Source organism: Berkeleyomyces rouxiae (genome assembly GCF_048999995.1).
Source record: "Berkeleyomyces rouxiae strain 22BRR77 chromosome Unknown BrBRR77_ptg000002l, whole genome shotgun sequence".
In the NCBI taxonomy this organism is placed as follows: Eukaryota; Fungi; Ascomycota; class Sordariomycetes; order Microascales; family Ceratocystidaceae; genus Berkeleyomyces; species Berkeleyomyces rouxiae.
This window is the reverse complement of record NW_027396492.1, coordinates 2,721,942-2,735,245: the sequence shown is the minus strand read 5'-3', so window position 1 is coordinate 2,735,245 and position 13,304 is coordinate 2,721,942. Positions and strand designations below refer to the sequence as shown.

The following is a 13,304-nucleotide window of genomic DNA, read 5'->3' as shown; positions in this document are numbered from 1 at the left end:
ATGCTGAGGCCACCACAGCTAAACATTTCTCTCGTCTCGTCTCGTGCGAAAGAGTCCAAGTGCGCGCTGGCGGACTGGCTTATTCTCTTCTGGTCACACCCAAGTATGTACAAAGATACATACATCCATCCGCCTGGTCCGTGGCCCACTTCTCCCTCCGTTACCTCGGCCTTTCTTTTTCAGCGTTGCGTTGCTGCGTTATCAATTCCTCCATCAATCATACCCTGTTCTGCCAGGCCAAAAAAAACACCGCAAACGTCTTACTGGTTGGTGCTAGGACAAACGCTGCACCGCGAGAGCCGCAAGCCGCAAATGGAGGATCAAGGGAGAGCGGCAGAGAGAAATAGAGAGACGTAGAAAGAAAATGAGGCGTTGATCTGCGCTTTGCTCAGCTTGAGCGAGTTCGGGCCAGCTGGTCGCTTGTATAGCTACTATCGGTACAGGCCCATAGTCAACCACATAGCTCTGTGATGCTGCCCATGTATGGACTCTACATTCATACGAGTACACAACTCTGTAGCTCCGTTTCAAGCTCGCTTTCTACTCGCGGCTTGTGTCCTTGTGCCAAGCCAGGCCAACCGTCCATCCCATCCCAGCCAGCCAGCCAGCCCATAGCTCATAGCCCATAGCTCACAAGAAACTCCTCTGCTTCCCCGGAAAAACCAACCCAGCTTCCCAATCTGGCACCTCCTCTCTTCTCCTCCTCTTCCTCCCTCGCCCCGACTCCACTTGCATCGGCGTTTCACCTACTACAAACTTACATTCCGCTCCGAGCCAAGCACACGCCACAGGAAGCCACAGACCAGACCAGGCAAACCAGACCAGCTAGGCCCTGCGTCTTGTCTTGCCTTCACCCCCTCCCCCCGCCCGCTCTTGCCTCGTCTCCCCCAGACAGACCGGCACACAAGCCGTCTGCTTCTTCGTGCGTTGCCCTGCTGCGCTGCTGCATCGCTGCTTCTATCAGGATGCGGCTCACCCTTCACTTGCAGCCCACTTGACGCCAACGCCAAATTATTCGGTCCGTTCTGGTTATTTACTCCCAGTTCTTTGTCTTTGTCTCGTCGTACTGCTCAAGCTCAAGCTCAGGCTTTCCCTACCGTCATGTCATGCTTCTCTAACCTCTTGCTTTTTTTCTTCCTCTTCTTCTTTTTTTCTCCTCCGCTCTCTCCTCTTCCCCATACCCCATATCTCCATATCACATCACCGGCTTCCTTCAATGGACCTCAATCAGCAAGACAGGCCATTGACGGGTCCAACCAGTTTTGGGGAAAGGTCAAAGCTTGCTCTCTTGCGTGTTTCTCTCTTCTCCTGCATATGCAATCTTCTGTCTTCTCCTCAATCAAAGCCTCACATTGACTGCATACGAAACTACAGCCAACTAACTAACTATAGTCAACTACATAACTAATATCTGCACATCATCATCATCTGCATTGTACACATGTGGTACTGATACTAACACTCGAGTCCCACTCTTGAACAAAGCCTCATTATTCTCTTCCACGGTCGGTTCTTGAGGCTCGGCTCGGAAACAAACTGAGACTTATCCCGAAGCCTTGATGATTTAGTTGTCTCTCAAACATCTCAAAACAACCCTAGTCACTTGTTCTTCTTGTTCTCAAATCGCAACATGATGTCTTTGATGCATATGTGTGCATCATCCTTTTGAGCGTGTATATGTTAGGGTTATTAACTTAAAGCGTAAACGCAGGGGTTAAATCTCTGGCCAGCGAAACGCTCATTATTGAAACGCTGGTTTGTCCCTTGTACAACAAACTCGCTCCATTTTTGATCTAACAAGACTCCCGTTTCGTTTACATCACCACCTTTATCACCATCTCAAAAGCAGATCCAAAAAAAAACAAGGTTGTGCGGTGTGGAAAGTGTGCCATTTTTTTTTGATGATTCCCGAGGTGAAGCCTTTCTAGAAAACTCCCGCCAATTTTACCCTCACGCAGGTCGTCACGCGAGGAGACACATGACTAGTAAGTGTACTGTGAATTGTTCCTCCACTGTTCCACTCGTGAAGCAGCACTCATTTGCTATCGTGTCTTATTTCAGTACCCGAAGAAATGTTCGTAAAAAGATCCCATTTTTTTTATTCAAGAGATTCTAAATTTACGAAGGGGGGGCAGCGCGGCCACGGCCCATACCACCACGGCTAGAGAGAAAGAAATTAGGTTAGCGCTCAAGTCTCGATCCACAGCACAAATCTAGTTTATCGAGGGTCCTTGTTGCTGGTAGACTTGCGCAGCAACAAGAGCGTAGCACAGACAGGCAAAAAACAAAACAAAAAACAGGATTATACGTACAACTGGGGAGCGAACTCGCCGGGAGCAGCACCCTCCTTGCCCTCGCCAGCATCTCTGCGGCGGTAGCCACCCTCGCGGTCACCACGGCCACGGCCAAAGGGTCTGCGCTCACGCTCACCCTCGGGAAGCATTCCCCGGGGAGGAGCGTTGGGGCGCTGCTGCTTGATGTGGGTGGTGGGGACAATCTCAGCGGGGAGATGGAGCCACTCGCGGAGGTAGTCCAGACCCTCGGCGGTGAGGGTGTAGTAGTACCACTGCCAAGAGAACTGGGTCTTGACAAAGCCCTTGGAGTTCAGGGACTGCATGGCCTTGATGACAAACAGGTTCTTGGTGTCAATGTCGGGGTGCTTGTCCAGGTTGTAGTCCTTAGGGGCCACAAGGACACCCTCCCGGAAGAGGTACTATTAAACGTCCACATGTTAGAACTTGCTTATCCGCCAACGTGTTTTGTTGTTTGTCTCTCTGTGCTGAAATTTGTTCCAAGTGTCGTATCGTTGTCGGTGTCGGTTACATGGTGCATCTTCGAAGATAATTGCACCGGTTCGTATTGCTAGCAACGCTCAAAATCGCGAGTTCGGTAGTATTTCGTTTCGTTGGACCTCGTACTTGTTTTCATTTCATTCAATAGCGACTGGGTCGAAGTCGGCGTCGTAGTCGAAAACTCCAGGAGAAACAAAATCTTAGGCAGCAGAATGAGGAGCAGCGAGTCTACGTACCTCGTGGATGAGCTTGCGATCAGCCTTGGGGATAAGCATCTTGGCGGTGTTGACGATTCGGTGTACTGAACGAAATGTGAGGAGGGGGGAAAGTCTGAATAGTATTCAGCGCGATGTTCAAAATGGATCACTTTTGTGTGGACAAAAAACCCTACATAGAGCGTGGACAGGGGGGTCGTCCCGCTTCTTTTTCTCATAAATCCCATAATAGATTACTTCTTGTGGACGTGGCGCTCTCTGTTGCACGTGATCTGAACCTCAGAAACGCCACACTTTTGGTGCCAAAATCTATACTTTGATGGATACCGCCACAGTTCCTATTTGAGCTAAAAGATTTTGCCTTCATCGATAAGGATTCTTGAAATGGGATATCCCTGCCGCTTAAATGCAAGGCTAGGCGTAATACAAGGCTGGCAAAAGTCAGATGCCAGCCAGGGCAAAGTCCCATCGCATCATGACGGTGTCGCATCTTGACGTCCTTTGACACAGCCAACACGAACTTGTGACATTCTATCGGAACTCCCTTTCAATATTATCCGACTGCGAATAAATACCCGTTTTCTAGACTCCATCGCGATATACCCACGCCTTCTTCATACGATCTGGCGCCAATCTTTCTTGTGCCACAACATCCATCCAACCATTCCTTATCACCATCATGGCGCCGTCAAAGATCAACGTCTTTGTCTCCAGCATTAGCGGTCTAGATCTTCCGCCAACTATTGTTCTACCTCTTGATCGCAATGCCACTGGTGACGATCTATGGGAGCACATCTTCCAGCGCATGCCCATTGATTTCTCACAGCGCCGTTACATTTTGTCTACACACGCCAACGCAACCATTACCCGCTCATGCACCCTCAACAGCTATCTTGCCAACGAAAATGACGATATTCTCTCTTTGCGCCTCTGGAGCCCCCTGTGTGGTGGCAAGGGTGGTTTCGGCTCACAGCTGCGTGCCGCTGGTGGCCGCATGTCTTCCAAGAAGAAGCGCGGCCAGGGCGATGACAATGGCTCGAGCCGCAATCTAGACGGCCGCCGCATCCGCACCGTCAATGAGGCAAAGGCACTTGCCGAGTATCTGGCTGTCAAGCCCGACATGGAAAAGCGGCAGCGGGAAGTGCGACGTGAGCGCCTCGAGCAGGTCGTCGAGATGGCCGAGCGCCGCACCGAGGAGATTAAGAATGGCAGCGGCAAGGGCCGTATTGAAGAGAAGTGGCTTGAGAACAAGACCGAGGCAAATGAGCGCACCCGCAGTGCTGTATTTGCTGCAATGCAGGACGGTGCATACAAGGATAACTTGCTGGGCACCTCTCACGGCTCTCAATCGAGCGCCCAGGCCCAGGCCCAGTCCCCATCAGATGACGATGGCGAGGCCAGTGATGCTGCAGCCTCAAGCTCCAATTCCGAGTCCCCAGCCGCAAATCCGAATGTTGCCACTGGTGCTTCTTCGGCTTCAGCTTCAGCCTCAGCTCCCAAGCCTACCAACGAACCCAAAGTCTTTTTTGGATTTGATGAGGACGATGAGTTTATGAGCTCTGATGACGACGAATAGCGATACATTCATTTCAGTTTTCGTATTTTATTTTGGATTTGTGTTTTCATTGGGGCGTTTTAACATCTACAATATCCGGGATGGCTTTTGCGGGTTGGTTTATTTCTTTCGGGACAGAATGAGCGGCTTTAATTTCATAATGTTTGTGTTTAGCTTCAATAATTACTTTGCTTATACAAAATCAACACCGGCGGGCACTGTGTCTATGTCATTCTGACTTGAGTCATCAAACTTGTCAAGCGGAAACTAATGTGGCGCGAGTACTGGGTGTTATAATATGACTATTTGGCTTTCTTCGTATAATTATGAAATGCAATGGAATCGAGGTTCGAGTCAGCTAATCAAAATTTACGCGTCCAGACGGACGGGGAAAGTGCCACCCTCTGTTGCAGAGTAGATGTATGTTAGCAGTTGGCCATCACGTTGAGCAGAGAAGCAATTGAGCAAAGTTGACGCTGGAGTAAGAGCACATCACATACCACGCTGCTCGTCCCAGCGGCCGTACCACGATGAAGGGCATAGAGAACGGTAGGCCAGGAAGAACTAGAGAACGGAGTGTTTAGCAATTGGCCTATCGAGACTGTAGTAGAGCGAATCCAGTTCCGCAAAGGAGTCCAGCGACAAATGCGCCAGCCGGAGCCCCAGTGCTCACTGGCACATTGGGAATATAAAAGGGCCATCGTACCTGGCGGCAGGGGGCAAAGTCCTCGCCCTTGGCAGTAATGCACTTGTGGTAATCGACATAGTTTTGCCAGCAGTGCTTGGTCTGGTTGGTGTTGGGGAAGCGGGCGTCGACACCTGTACAGAGACGAGGGAGGCGGTAGGTTAGATACTGTGACTACTATCAGGAGCGCGGGAATTGTGGCGGATATCCATTGGTCCTGGGGGCAGCGGAACGGGATGGCGGAGGCGTCGACATCACCAAAGGGGAGCAGACGTGAATGACGTCGGGGAAAGACGGCAGCTTCCGCAGTTCCGAGAATGGGCCGACGTGACGGAGGGTGCGATTGTGGCTGTTGTATCCTGGCGGACTGCAATACCCCAGATATCTCGTGGATGGCAGGGCTTTCTTTTCACTCACCAGCTGTAGAGAGAGTAGTGTTAGCCTCGGATCATACACACATCAGCCGTTCAAGCAGGGCATAGGAGTCAATCGGTAGCGCACCGGACCATGGCGGCACCGATCAATGGCATAATTTAGACGCAGATTAAGGTGACGAGAAAAGACTTTTTTTTCTCCAATGCTGACTTACCAGTGACGAACTTGAAGGGCTTGGTAACTTCACCGTCGGAGTCGGACATTGTGGCGGTTATATGCGCAAATCGATCTGGATTGTGATGGACAGAAAAAAAAGCACAAGGCAAGTGACAAAGAGAGGAATGGAGTGCAGTGAAGATGCAAGGCAAGCCAAGGTCTGGTCTGGTCTGGTCTGGTCTGGTCTGGCTCGGAGCGTTCGAATGGGAATGGTCAAATCAGATAGCAGGCAATTTGCAGCAGACCAGGACTGGATGGATTTCATGCCTTGAATTTCAGGCCTCCACAAATAGAAGGGTCATCTCCGACAAAGTCGAACGATTTTGGTCCCTATGGGCACTGGCATTTGGGGTGCTTTGTGGGGTTGACACCTGTAAAACCGGCGGCCCCAAGGCCGCTATAGGGACAACCAGACCCCTATAAACGGCGGACACCCCCTGGAAGCTTAGCAGCCATAGCCCATGACCCTCTCTGAAGAGCAAAAAGTGGACAGTTGCTGTTGGAGCAAGGCCGGTAAGCCGGACGCAGTCGCCCAATGACAGTGCAGCATTCAGAGGCTCTGCGTTTTGACCTGGGTGACTTTTTCTCGGGATTGTTCGTCGTGATCCTCTCCACCACCTTTGATCTCTCTTTCTGCTCAACTCTCTTCGTTGATAAACCTCTCCACTCTCACCCACGCAATTCGCACACCATGTATGCCACTCTCGGCCTCCGTATGATGCGCCAGACTCCCCGTCTGATGCGCGCGGCTCCCGTAAGCCTCCCCTCTCCTGTTCTTGTCTCCCGGCCAGCCCAGCCCGGACGCCGTCTTGCGATGCCGTGACGGCCTCCGGGCGTGACCGAGGCCTAGGCACGTACCCCAGTTATGGCTGCATTCCCAGAGCCAATTGGCGACGCGGCTGGCTGGCATCTATAGAACTGCGTCTTTCGTCTTTTCACTCGCATTGGCTTTCTTTCCCATGGTGTTTCCTGGCTAACATGCTTTATTCACAGGTCGAGGACCAGGCCGGTACGACTCCATCCCTCTAGTTTTTAGTTCTGCACAATTGGTGCCAGTAACCACTACGGAATCTCCGCAACACCTAAGCTTCCTGCTGCTCAAACCAATCCTAATGTCAGAGACCCAATGACGTGCTGATACTGAGACTTTGTGTTTCTAGCCCACGGCGTCTCTGCGAGACTCCGCAAGCTCAAGAACATCCCTCCTGAGCTGTTCCCCCTCGGTATGCGACTGGTATCCATTATCTAGCCTCTACACTGAGCGTATACTGACACATCACACAGGCGTTGTCGTTGCCTTCGCTGTCGGCGCTGCTGGCTACTCGCTGACCCGCCAGCTGATGACCGACAAGACCCTCCGTCTGTCTCGCTCCAGCGGTGACAAGGCTGCTCACGGCAGCGATGCTTCGCACCACTAAATGCAGAACCGAATCTCTTGAGATGTAATGTACATGTTTGGGTCTGTTTACTGCGTTTAGTTTTGCATGCGGCGGCCAGTTAGACTTTGACGCCATCCAGACCATGGTCATTGGGACGCACAGCCGGGGTGCCAGGCTAGTTAATCGCATCAGCGGAGTTGGGGCAGGTTTAGCTAGGAGCAGGCTGAATATGAGCAGATGCTTGTTCTTGCGACCGAATGGTGTGACCTTATCCTGACATGTGATAGTGATGTATGTACAAGCTGTGACATATACCAAGGTCGTGTGACACAACTAGTGTTATTCCGGATTCATTTAAAGCTCAAACTCCGAGAAGAAACGTTTTATATGCTATTGATACCAGTAGTAGCAGAGTAGCGCTCAATGCAAAACTCTTTTCCATAACGCCAACGCCATCGCCATAAAGAATCGTGTCGACAAGTACGATAACCCCAAAACGACAAGCCAGGTAACGCAGCAAACAAGTGAAAAGCAAACAACAGACGCGTAGCTTCAAGACTCGTGAAACCCAGACGCCTTATATAGGCTTCGGCCCTGCGACATCAAGCCCTTCTAAGCCCTGCATCGGATCGCCACCAGCCGGCGCAGGCTCACCAGCCTCATCATTGGGTGCGTTATCGGCCAGCCAGCCCTCCTACTATGCGTTAGCTGTATGACCAAGACATTTGTTGCGGTGAGGAGCGGTACCTGTTCCCAGAGGGCAGTCTTGCTGCCAAGTCCCTCGGTGGCACTCTTGGGTGCCTTGGCTGCTGAGCAGCGAATAGTCTTGCCGAAAAACTCGGCCTGGTCCATGTTGTCAATGGCCTCCTTGGCATCATCAACACTCTCGAACTCGACGTAGGCAAAGCCACGGTTGGTGGGCTCAGCCGTGGCACCCTCAGCGTTGTTGTTCTTATGGCGGTCGTCTCTCGGCACAGAAACTTCAACGATATCGCCAAACGGGATGAAGGCATCATGTACATGGGACGACACGACGTTGGGGGCCAGGCCGCCAACATGGACAGTGGCCTTCCACCGCTCAGATTCAGACATGTTGAGAGTCTGTGATGAGAATTGGCTGGCAGTGTGTTGACGGAAATGGTGAGACAGCAGATGGCAGACCGCAAGTCAGTGGTACAAGTGAAGTCGAGAGAGGATCACGTGTGGCAGATGTCTCAGCAGCTGCTGACAGCTGTCATGGCTGTGGGATAGCTGCATAGTGGGGTTACGGGGGTTACAGCATACGGCAACGCCCCCAGCTTCAGAGCTTCAGAGTCAGCGCCCAGCCAAGTAGCAGATGGTTGGTTCTAATTGGTCGATGGCGTCTGCAATGTGGCTTCAATCCCACTTTACCATCCCAGTGCTACAAGTAGAATCCGGCTGGCTCAGTTTCTTGACGACATCGTCTCATCTCATCTCCGCCGCCCCGTTCCGTTTTCTGCCATTTTCTCCCTCCTTTCTGCATATTTATTGCTCCATTGCTGTTTGCGCTGTGCTTTCCAGCGTCGACGCCTGTTCCTGTTCCGGTTCTCCTCTGCCGCTACCCAAGTTTGAGCCCACAGCCAATGCTTTGTTTATCGACACATCGACCCCAGATTCACCTCGCCGCCATTGTACCATTTGTTTCTGCCATTGCTTCCATCTAAGCCGCTACCATGGTCCGTCTCCGCGAGATCCAGCGCACCGCGGCGTTTGCCTGGTCGCCCGGTGCGACCAAGCCGTTAATAGTCACGGGCACTCGCGCCGGCGCTGTGGATGCCGACTTCTCGGACGACACAAAGCTGGAGCTATGGGATCTCGGGCTTGAGGATGTCGACCACGGCGTGGAGCTGCAGCCCGTGGCTAGCATTGTGTCAGATGCAAGGTGAGTGCTCCCAGGATGGCTGCTGCGCAATATTCAGGGCACCCCGCATGTCTCTCGCCGCCGCTAACCACATGTTCCCTCTCCCCGCTTGTAGATTCTACGATATCGCCTGGGGCCAGCCCGATGACGCCCATCCCAATGGAATCATTGCCTGCGCTCTTGAAAACGGCTCACTAGACATCTACGATGCCGCCAAGCTCATCTCCGGAGCCTCGGCCGAGGATGCCCTCATGTCCCGCACCACAAAGCACAGCGGCGCCATCAAGTCGCTGCAGTTCAACCCCATAAAACCACACTACTTGGCCACTGCCGGTGCCAAGGGCGAGCTATTTGTATACGACGTCAACGATATCTCATCGCCCTTCCGTCTGGGAGCCGCCACTGCCAGACCCGATGACCTCGAATGTGTCGCCTGGAACCGAAAGGTGTCGCATATTCTGGCCTCGGGCAGTGCCGGAGGCTTGGTGACCGTGTGGGATCTCAAAACCAAAAAGACTTCAGTCACACTCAACAACAACCGCAAGCCCGTCAGTGCCATTGAATGGGACCCCAACTACTCAACAAAGCTCATCACCTCCTCCTTTGATGATGCTACGCCCGTCATCTACCTGTGGGACCTGCGCAACACCAATACCCCCGAGCGCACAATGCAAGGCCATGTACAAGGCGTCCTGTCGCTGTCCTGGTGCCCCCAAGATCCCGATCTCTTGCTGTCCTGCGGCAAGGACGGCCGGACACTGCTGTGGAACCCCCAAAGCGGCGAGCTGTATGGTGAATTCCAGGAGGGGACCAACTGGAACTTTTCCACAAAGTTCAACCCTCACAACCCCAGCTTGACTGCCACCGCCAGCTTTGATGGCAAGATTGCTATCCAGACTCTTCAGAATACCAACCCTCCTACCCCAGAAACCTCCAACCAGAGCGGCCTGGATGGCGAAGACTTCTTTGCCAGTGCACAGACTAAACCTCAGGAAACCTTCTTTACTTTGCCCAAGGCTCCCAGATGGCTAGAGCGACCTGTGGGTGTCTCGTTTGGCTTTGGTGGAAAACTGATCGTCTTCAAACCTGCTGCTGATGGTGGCCGGCCGTCCAAGGTTTTGATTACACACTTTTCAGCTGATACTGAGATTGCGGCGGCCACTGACAAATTCGAAGACTCTCTCTCCTCGGGAAATGTTGTCTCTATCTGCGAGTCCAAGGAGGAGGCTGCTCCCTCTGAAGATGAAAAGGCTGACTGGACTGTCATGAAAACCCTGGCTGGCGAGAATGTCCGGGAACGCATTGTTCAGTTTTTGGGATTCTCCAAGGACGATGTTCCTGCCAGTGCCGAGCTTGAAGCCGACAAGACCGACGCCGACTCTTCTGACGGGAAGAAGAAGGACACAGATGACGACTTCTTTGGTGGCGATGATGGTGAGGTTGATCAGGATGACTTCATGGCCAGCCTGTCGGCTAGCAAGGGTGCCAAGACCAACAACCCCTTCTTCCTGTTTGATGAAAGCGAGAGCATAATGGAGCAGGATACCACTCGCTCCCTTGTTCTTGGTGACTTCGAGAAGGCAGTCAACCTGTGCATTGCCGAGAAGCGCTGGGGAGATGCCTTCTTAATCGCTAACTGCAGCGGTGCTGCTTTGATCCAAAAGGTCCAGACCCAGTATCTGGCCCAGCAGGAGGGCAAGCCCAGCTACATCCGTCTCCTCAACTCCGTCATTGCCAAGAACCTTTGGGATGTGGTCCACAATGCCGACCTGGAGGACTGGAAGCAGACCATGGTTGTGCTCTGCACCTACTCGTCACCCGAAGACTTCTCTGATCTGTGCGAGGCTCTGGGCGATCGCATGCTTGAGTCGGGCGAACGCAAAGATGCTTCCTTCTGCTATTTGGTTGGCTCCAAGCTGGAGAAGGTTGTTGATATCTGGGTCGCCGAAATGGAGGAAGCCAAGGAGGCCAACCTCAAAAGCTCCGATGCTGACAACAACTTCTCCATCCACGCTCGCTCTCTCCAGGCCTTTATTGAAAAGGTGTCGGTTTTCCGTGCTGTCACCAAGTTCCAAGACGGAGACAAGGAGCAAACTGAGAACTGGAAGTTGGCTGCTCTGTACGATAAGTACACTGAGTATGCCGATTTGATTTCTGAACAGGGTAAACTCAGTGTCGCCCAAAAGTACTTGGACCTTCTTCCTACAACTTACCCTCCGGCTGATATCGCCCGGGAGCGTGTCAAGCTGGCTACCACCCCTTCCTCCAAGAAGGCGACCACCACCACTACCGCCAATGCTACCGCCAACAGAAGAACCCTTCCTGTGCGCCAAGCTGCTGCCCCTACTGGTTACCAGCCCGTTTCTCAACCACAGGCTCCTTCGGTCGCTCCCGGGCGCCCTCCTGTGCCAGCAGCAAACCCCTATGCTCCTACTGGTCCCAATATCATCGGTGGTGGTGCGGCTCCGCTTCAGCCTCCAAACCCTTATGGTGCCCTCCCTGCCCAGGTAGCTCCTACGACCGCTACCAACCCCTATGCTCCTCCTAACGCTTATGGTGCTGCGCCGTCTGCTCCTCAGTACGGCGGTTACACTCCTGCTGCCCCAGCTCCCATGTATGGCGCTCCTCCTCAAAACTTCTCGGCCCCTCCTCGCAACACCCCTCCTCCGGCTGGTATTGTTCCTCCTTCCAAGGCCAAGAACATGACCGTTTGGAATGATGTGCCTATGGTAGCCAAGGCTCCTACTCGCAAGCCAACTCCCACTTCTAAGCCTGCTCCCATCACTTCTCCTTTCCCTGGTGGTCCTTCTCCAACTGGTCCTCCCCCATCTAGCCCCGGGGCTGGTCTTTTGGAGCTCTCTTCGACCCCCCCTCCTCCTCCCAAGGGACCTCCTACTGGACGCATGACTTCGCCTTTAGCTGGGCCTCCCACTGGTGGCGTTCAAGGTCCTCCTCGGTCTTCATCTATTGCAGCCAGCGCCTACGCGCCAGCTCCCCAGGCCGCGCCCTCAAACCCCGTCCCTCCCCCCATGGCCATGCCCCGCATGAACTCTCCCTACAATGCTCCCCCCGCTGCTGCTCCTCCTTCCAACCGCTACGCTCCCGCACCGGCACCTGTCCAGACGAATCAGCCTTCGCTCCCCGGTATGATGGCGCCTCCTCCCCAGGCTAGCGCTCACCCCCCTCCTCCTGTGAACCCGTATGGGCCCAACTCGGCGATTTCTCCTACGTCATATGCTCCCTCGGGCTATCATCCTGCTGCGCCTCCCATGGCCGGCCCTCCCATGAGTGGTCCTCCTATGGGTGGCCCTCCTATGGGTGGCCCTCCTATGGGTGGCCCTCCTATGGGCGGCCCTCCTATGGCTGGTCCTCCCATGGGTGGTCCTCCTCGTGCCGGGCCTCCTATGAACGCCCCTCCCCAGGCCGCACCTGTATCTCAAGGACCTCCCCCCAGCGCCGCCATTTCTCCCTCTCCTAACGCTCCCCCGTCTGCGGCTGGTGGAAAACCGTACCCTCCCGGGGACCGTAGCCATATCCCTGCCAATGCCCAACGCATGGTTGAAATCTTTACTCGTGACATGAAGCGAGTAGCGGCGTCAGCGCCGGCCACGTACTCAGCCCAGGTGAAGGATTCCCAAAAGCGGATCAACATTCTGTTTGATTGTTTGAACAAGGGCGAGCTGGTCAAGCCTGACACCATTGAGCAGCTGGCCGCGTTGGCAGAGGCCCTGGACGTCAAAGACTATGCCACGGCACAGAATATTCTAGTCGATATCCAGACCAACAAGCCAGACGAGTGTGGCAAATGGATTGTAAGTTGATTCCCATGAGATGTTGTCTATATTTTGTTGTCACTACTAACAGTATGAATAGGTCGGTGTAAAGCGTCTGCTCAGTATGAGCAAGGCCACTCCTTGAAGGGATGTGAAGTGTACAAGAATTTCTAGTGCAGTAGTGATCTCTGAAAACGGTGCATCTACAGATTCCAGATGAGAAGTGTGTGTGTCTTGTGAGCATCCACCAGGAGCAACGGCATTGATGAGTTTAGATTAGCATGCAGTGTAGCCTTCCTGGTGTATGTGTATTTGTTTTCGTTGTACTTTCAATATGCTATTGCCCAAGTATGTATGTGTTGTGTGCTCTCGGGTTAGACCAATCTTGGGAGGTCAAGTCAGTCTTGGTGATGGACAAAAGCTCATGTAGTC

General features: G+C 53.2%; 6 protein-coding genes across 6 annotated transcripts; 3 read left to right on the top strand and 3 right to left on the bottom strand.

Annotated features, from left to right (window-relative positions):
• Positions 1 to 2,118: 2,118 nt before the first annotated feature.
• BROUX77_002311 (uncharacterized protein) lies at positions 2,119 to 3,067 on the bottom strand (the record flags this gene model as incomplete). Its single annotated transcript, XM_073746838.1, has 3 exons — positions 2,119 to 2,161; positions 2,313 to 2,713; positions 3,029 to 3,067. The coding sequence occupies 3 exons, from the start codon at positions 3,065 to 3,067 to the stop codon at positions 2,119 to 2,121; spliced, it is 483 nt and encodes a 160-aa protein (XP_073607393.1).
• Positions 3,068 to 3,686: 619 nt separating this feature from the next.
• Positions 3,687 to 4,583, top strand: BROUX77_002310 (uncharacterized protein; the record flags this gene model as incomplete). Its single annotated transcript, XM_073746837.1, has 1 exon — positions 3,687 to 4,583. One exon carries the CDS (start codon positions 3,687 to 3,689, stop codon positions 4,581 to 4,583), a length of 897 nt encoding a protein of 298 aa, XP_073607392.1.
• A 348-nt stretch (positions 4,584 to 4,931) lies between these two features.
• On the bottom strand, positions 4,932 to 5,885 carry BROUX77_002309 (uncharacterized protein; the record flags this gene model as incomplete). Its single annotated transcript, XM_073746836.1, has 4 exons — positions 4,932 to 4,966; positions 5,063 to 5,126; positions 5,269 to 5,381; positions 5,837 to 5,885. The coding sequence occupies 4 exons, from the start codon at positions 5,883 to 5,885 to the stop codon at positions 4,932 to 4,934; spliced, it is 261 nt and encodes an 86-aa protein (XP_073607391.1).
• A 644-nt stretch (positions 5,886 to 6,529) lies between these two features.
• Positions 6,530 to 7,256, top strand: BROUX77_002308 (uncharacterized protein; the record flags this gene model as incomplete). Its single annotated transcript, XM_073746835.1, has 4 exons — positions 6,530 to 6,592; positions 6,832 to 6,847; positions 6,999 to 7,061; positions 7,123 to 7,256. 4 exons carry the CDS (start codon positions 6,530 to 6,532, stop codon positions 7,254 to 7,256), a joined length of 276 nt encoding a protein of 91 aa, XP_073607390.1.
• A 538-nt stretch (positions 7,257 to 7,794) lies between these two features.
• Positions 7,795 to 8,309, bottom strand: BROUX77_002307 (uncharacterized protein; the record flags this gene model as incomplete). The annotated part of the gene is made up of 2 exons (XM_073746833.1): positions 7,795 to 7,911; positions 7,965 to 8,309. 2 exons carry the CDS (start codon positions 8,307 to 8,309, stop codon positions 7,795 to 7,797), a joined length of 462 nt encoding a protein of 153 aa, XP_073607389.1.
• Positions 8,310 to 8,911: 602 nt separating this feature from the next.
• BROUX77_002306 (uncharacterized protein) lies at positions 8,912 to 13,017 on the top strand (the record flags this gene model as incomplete). The annotated part of the gene is made up of 3 exons (XM_073746832.1): positions 8,912 to 9,120; positions 9,215 to 12,911; positions 12,973 to 13,017. The coding sequence occupies 3 exons, from the start codon at positions 8,912 to 8,914 to the stop codon at positions 13,015 to 13,017; spliced, it is 3,951 nt and encodes a 1,316-aa protein (XP_073607388.1).
• Between the last annotated feature and the right edge of the window lie 287 nt (positions 13,018 to 13,304).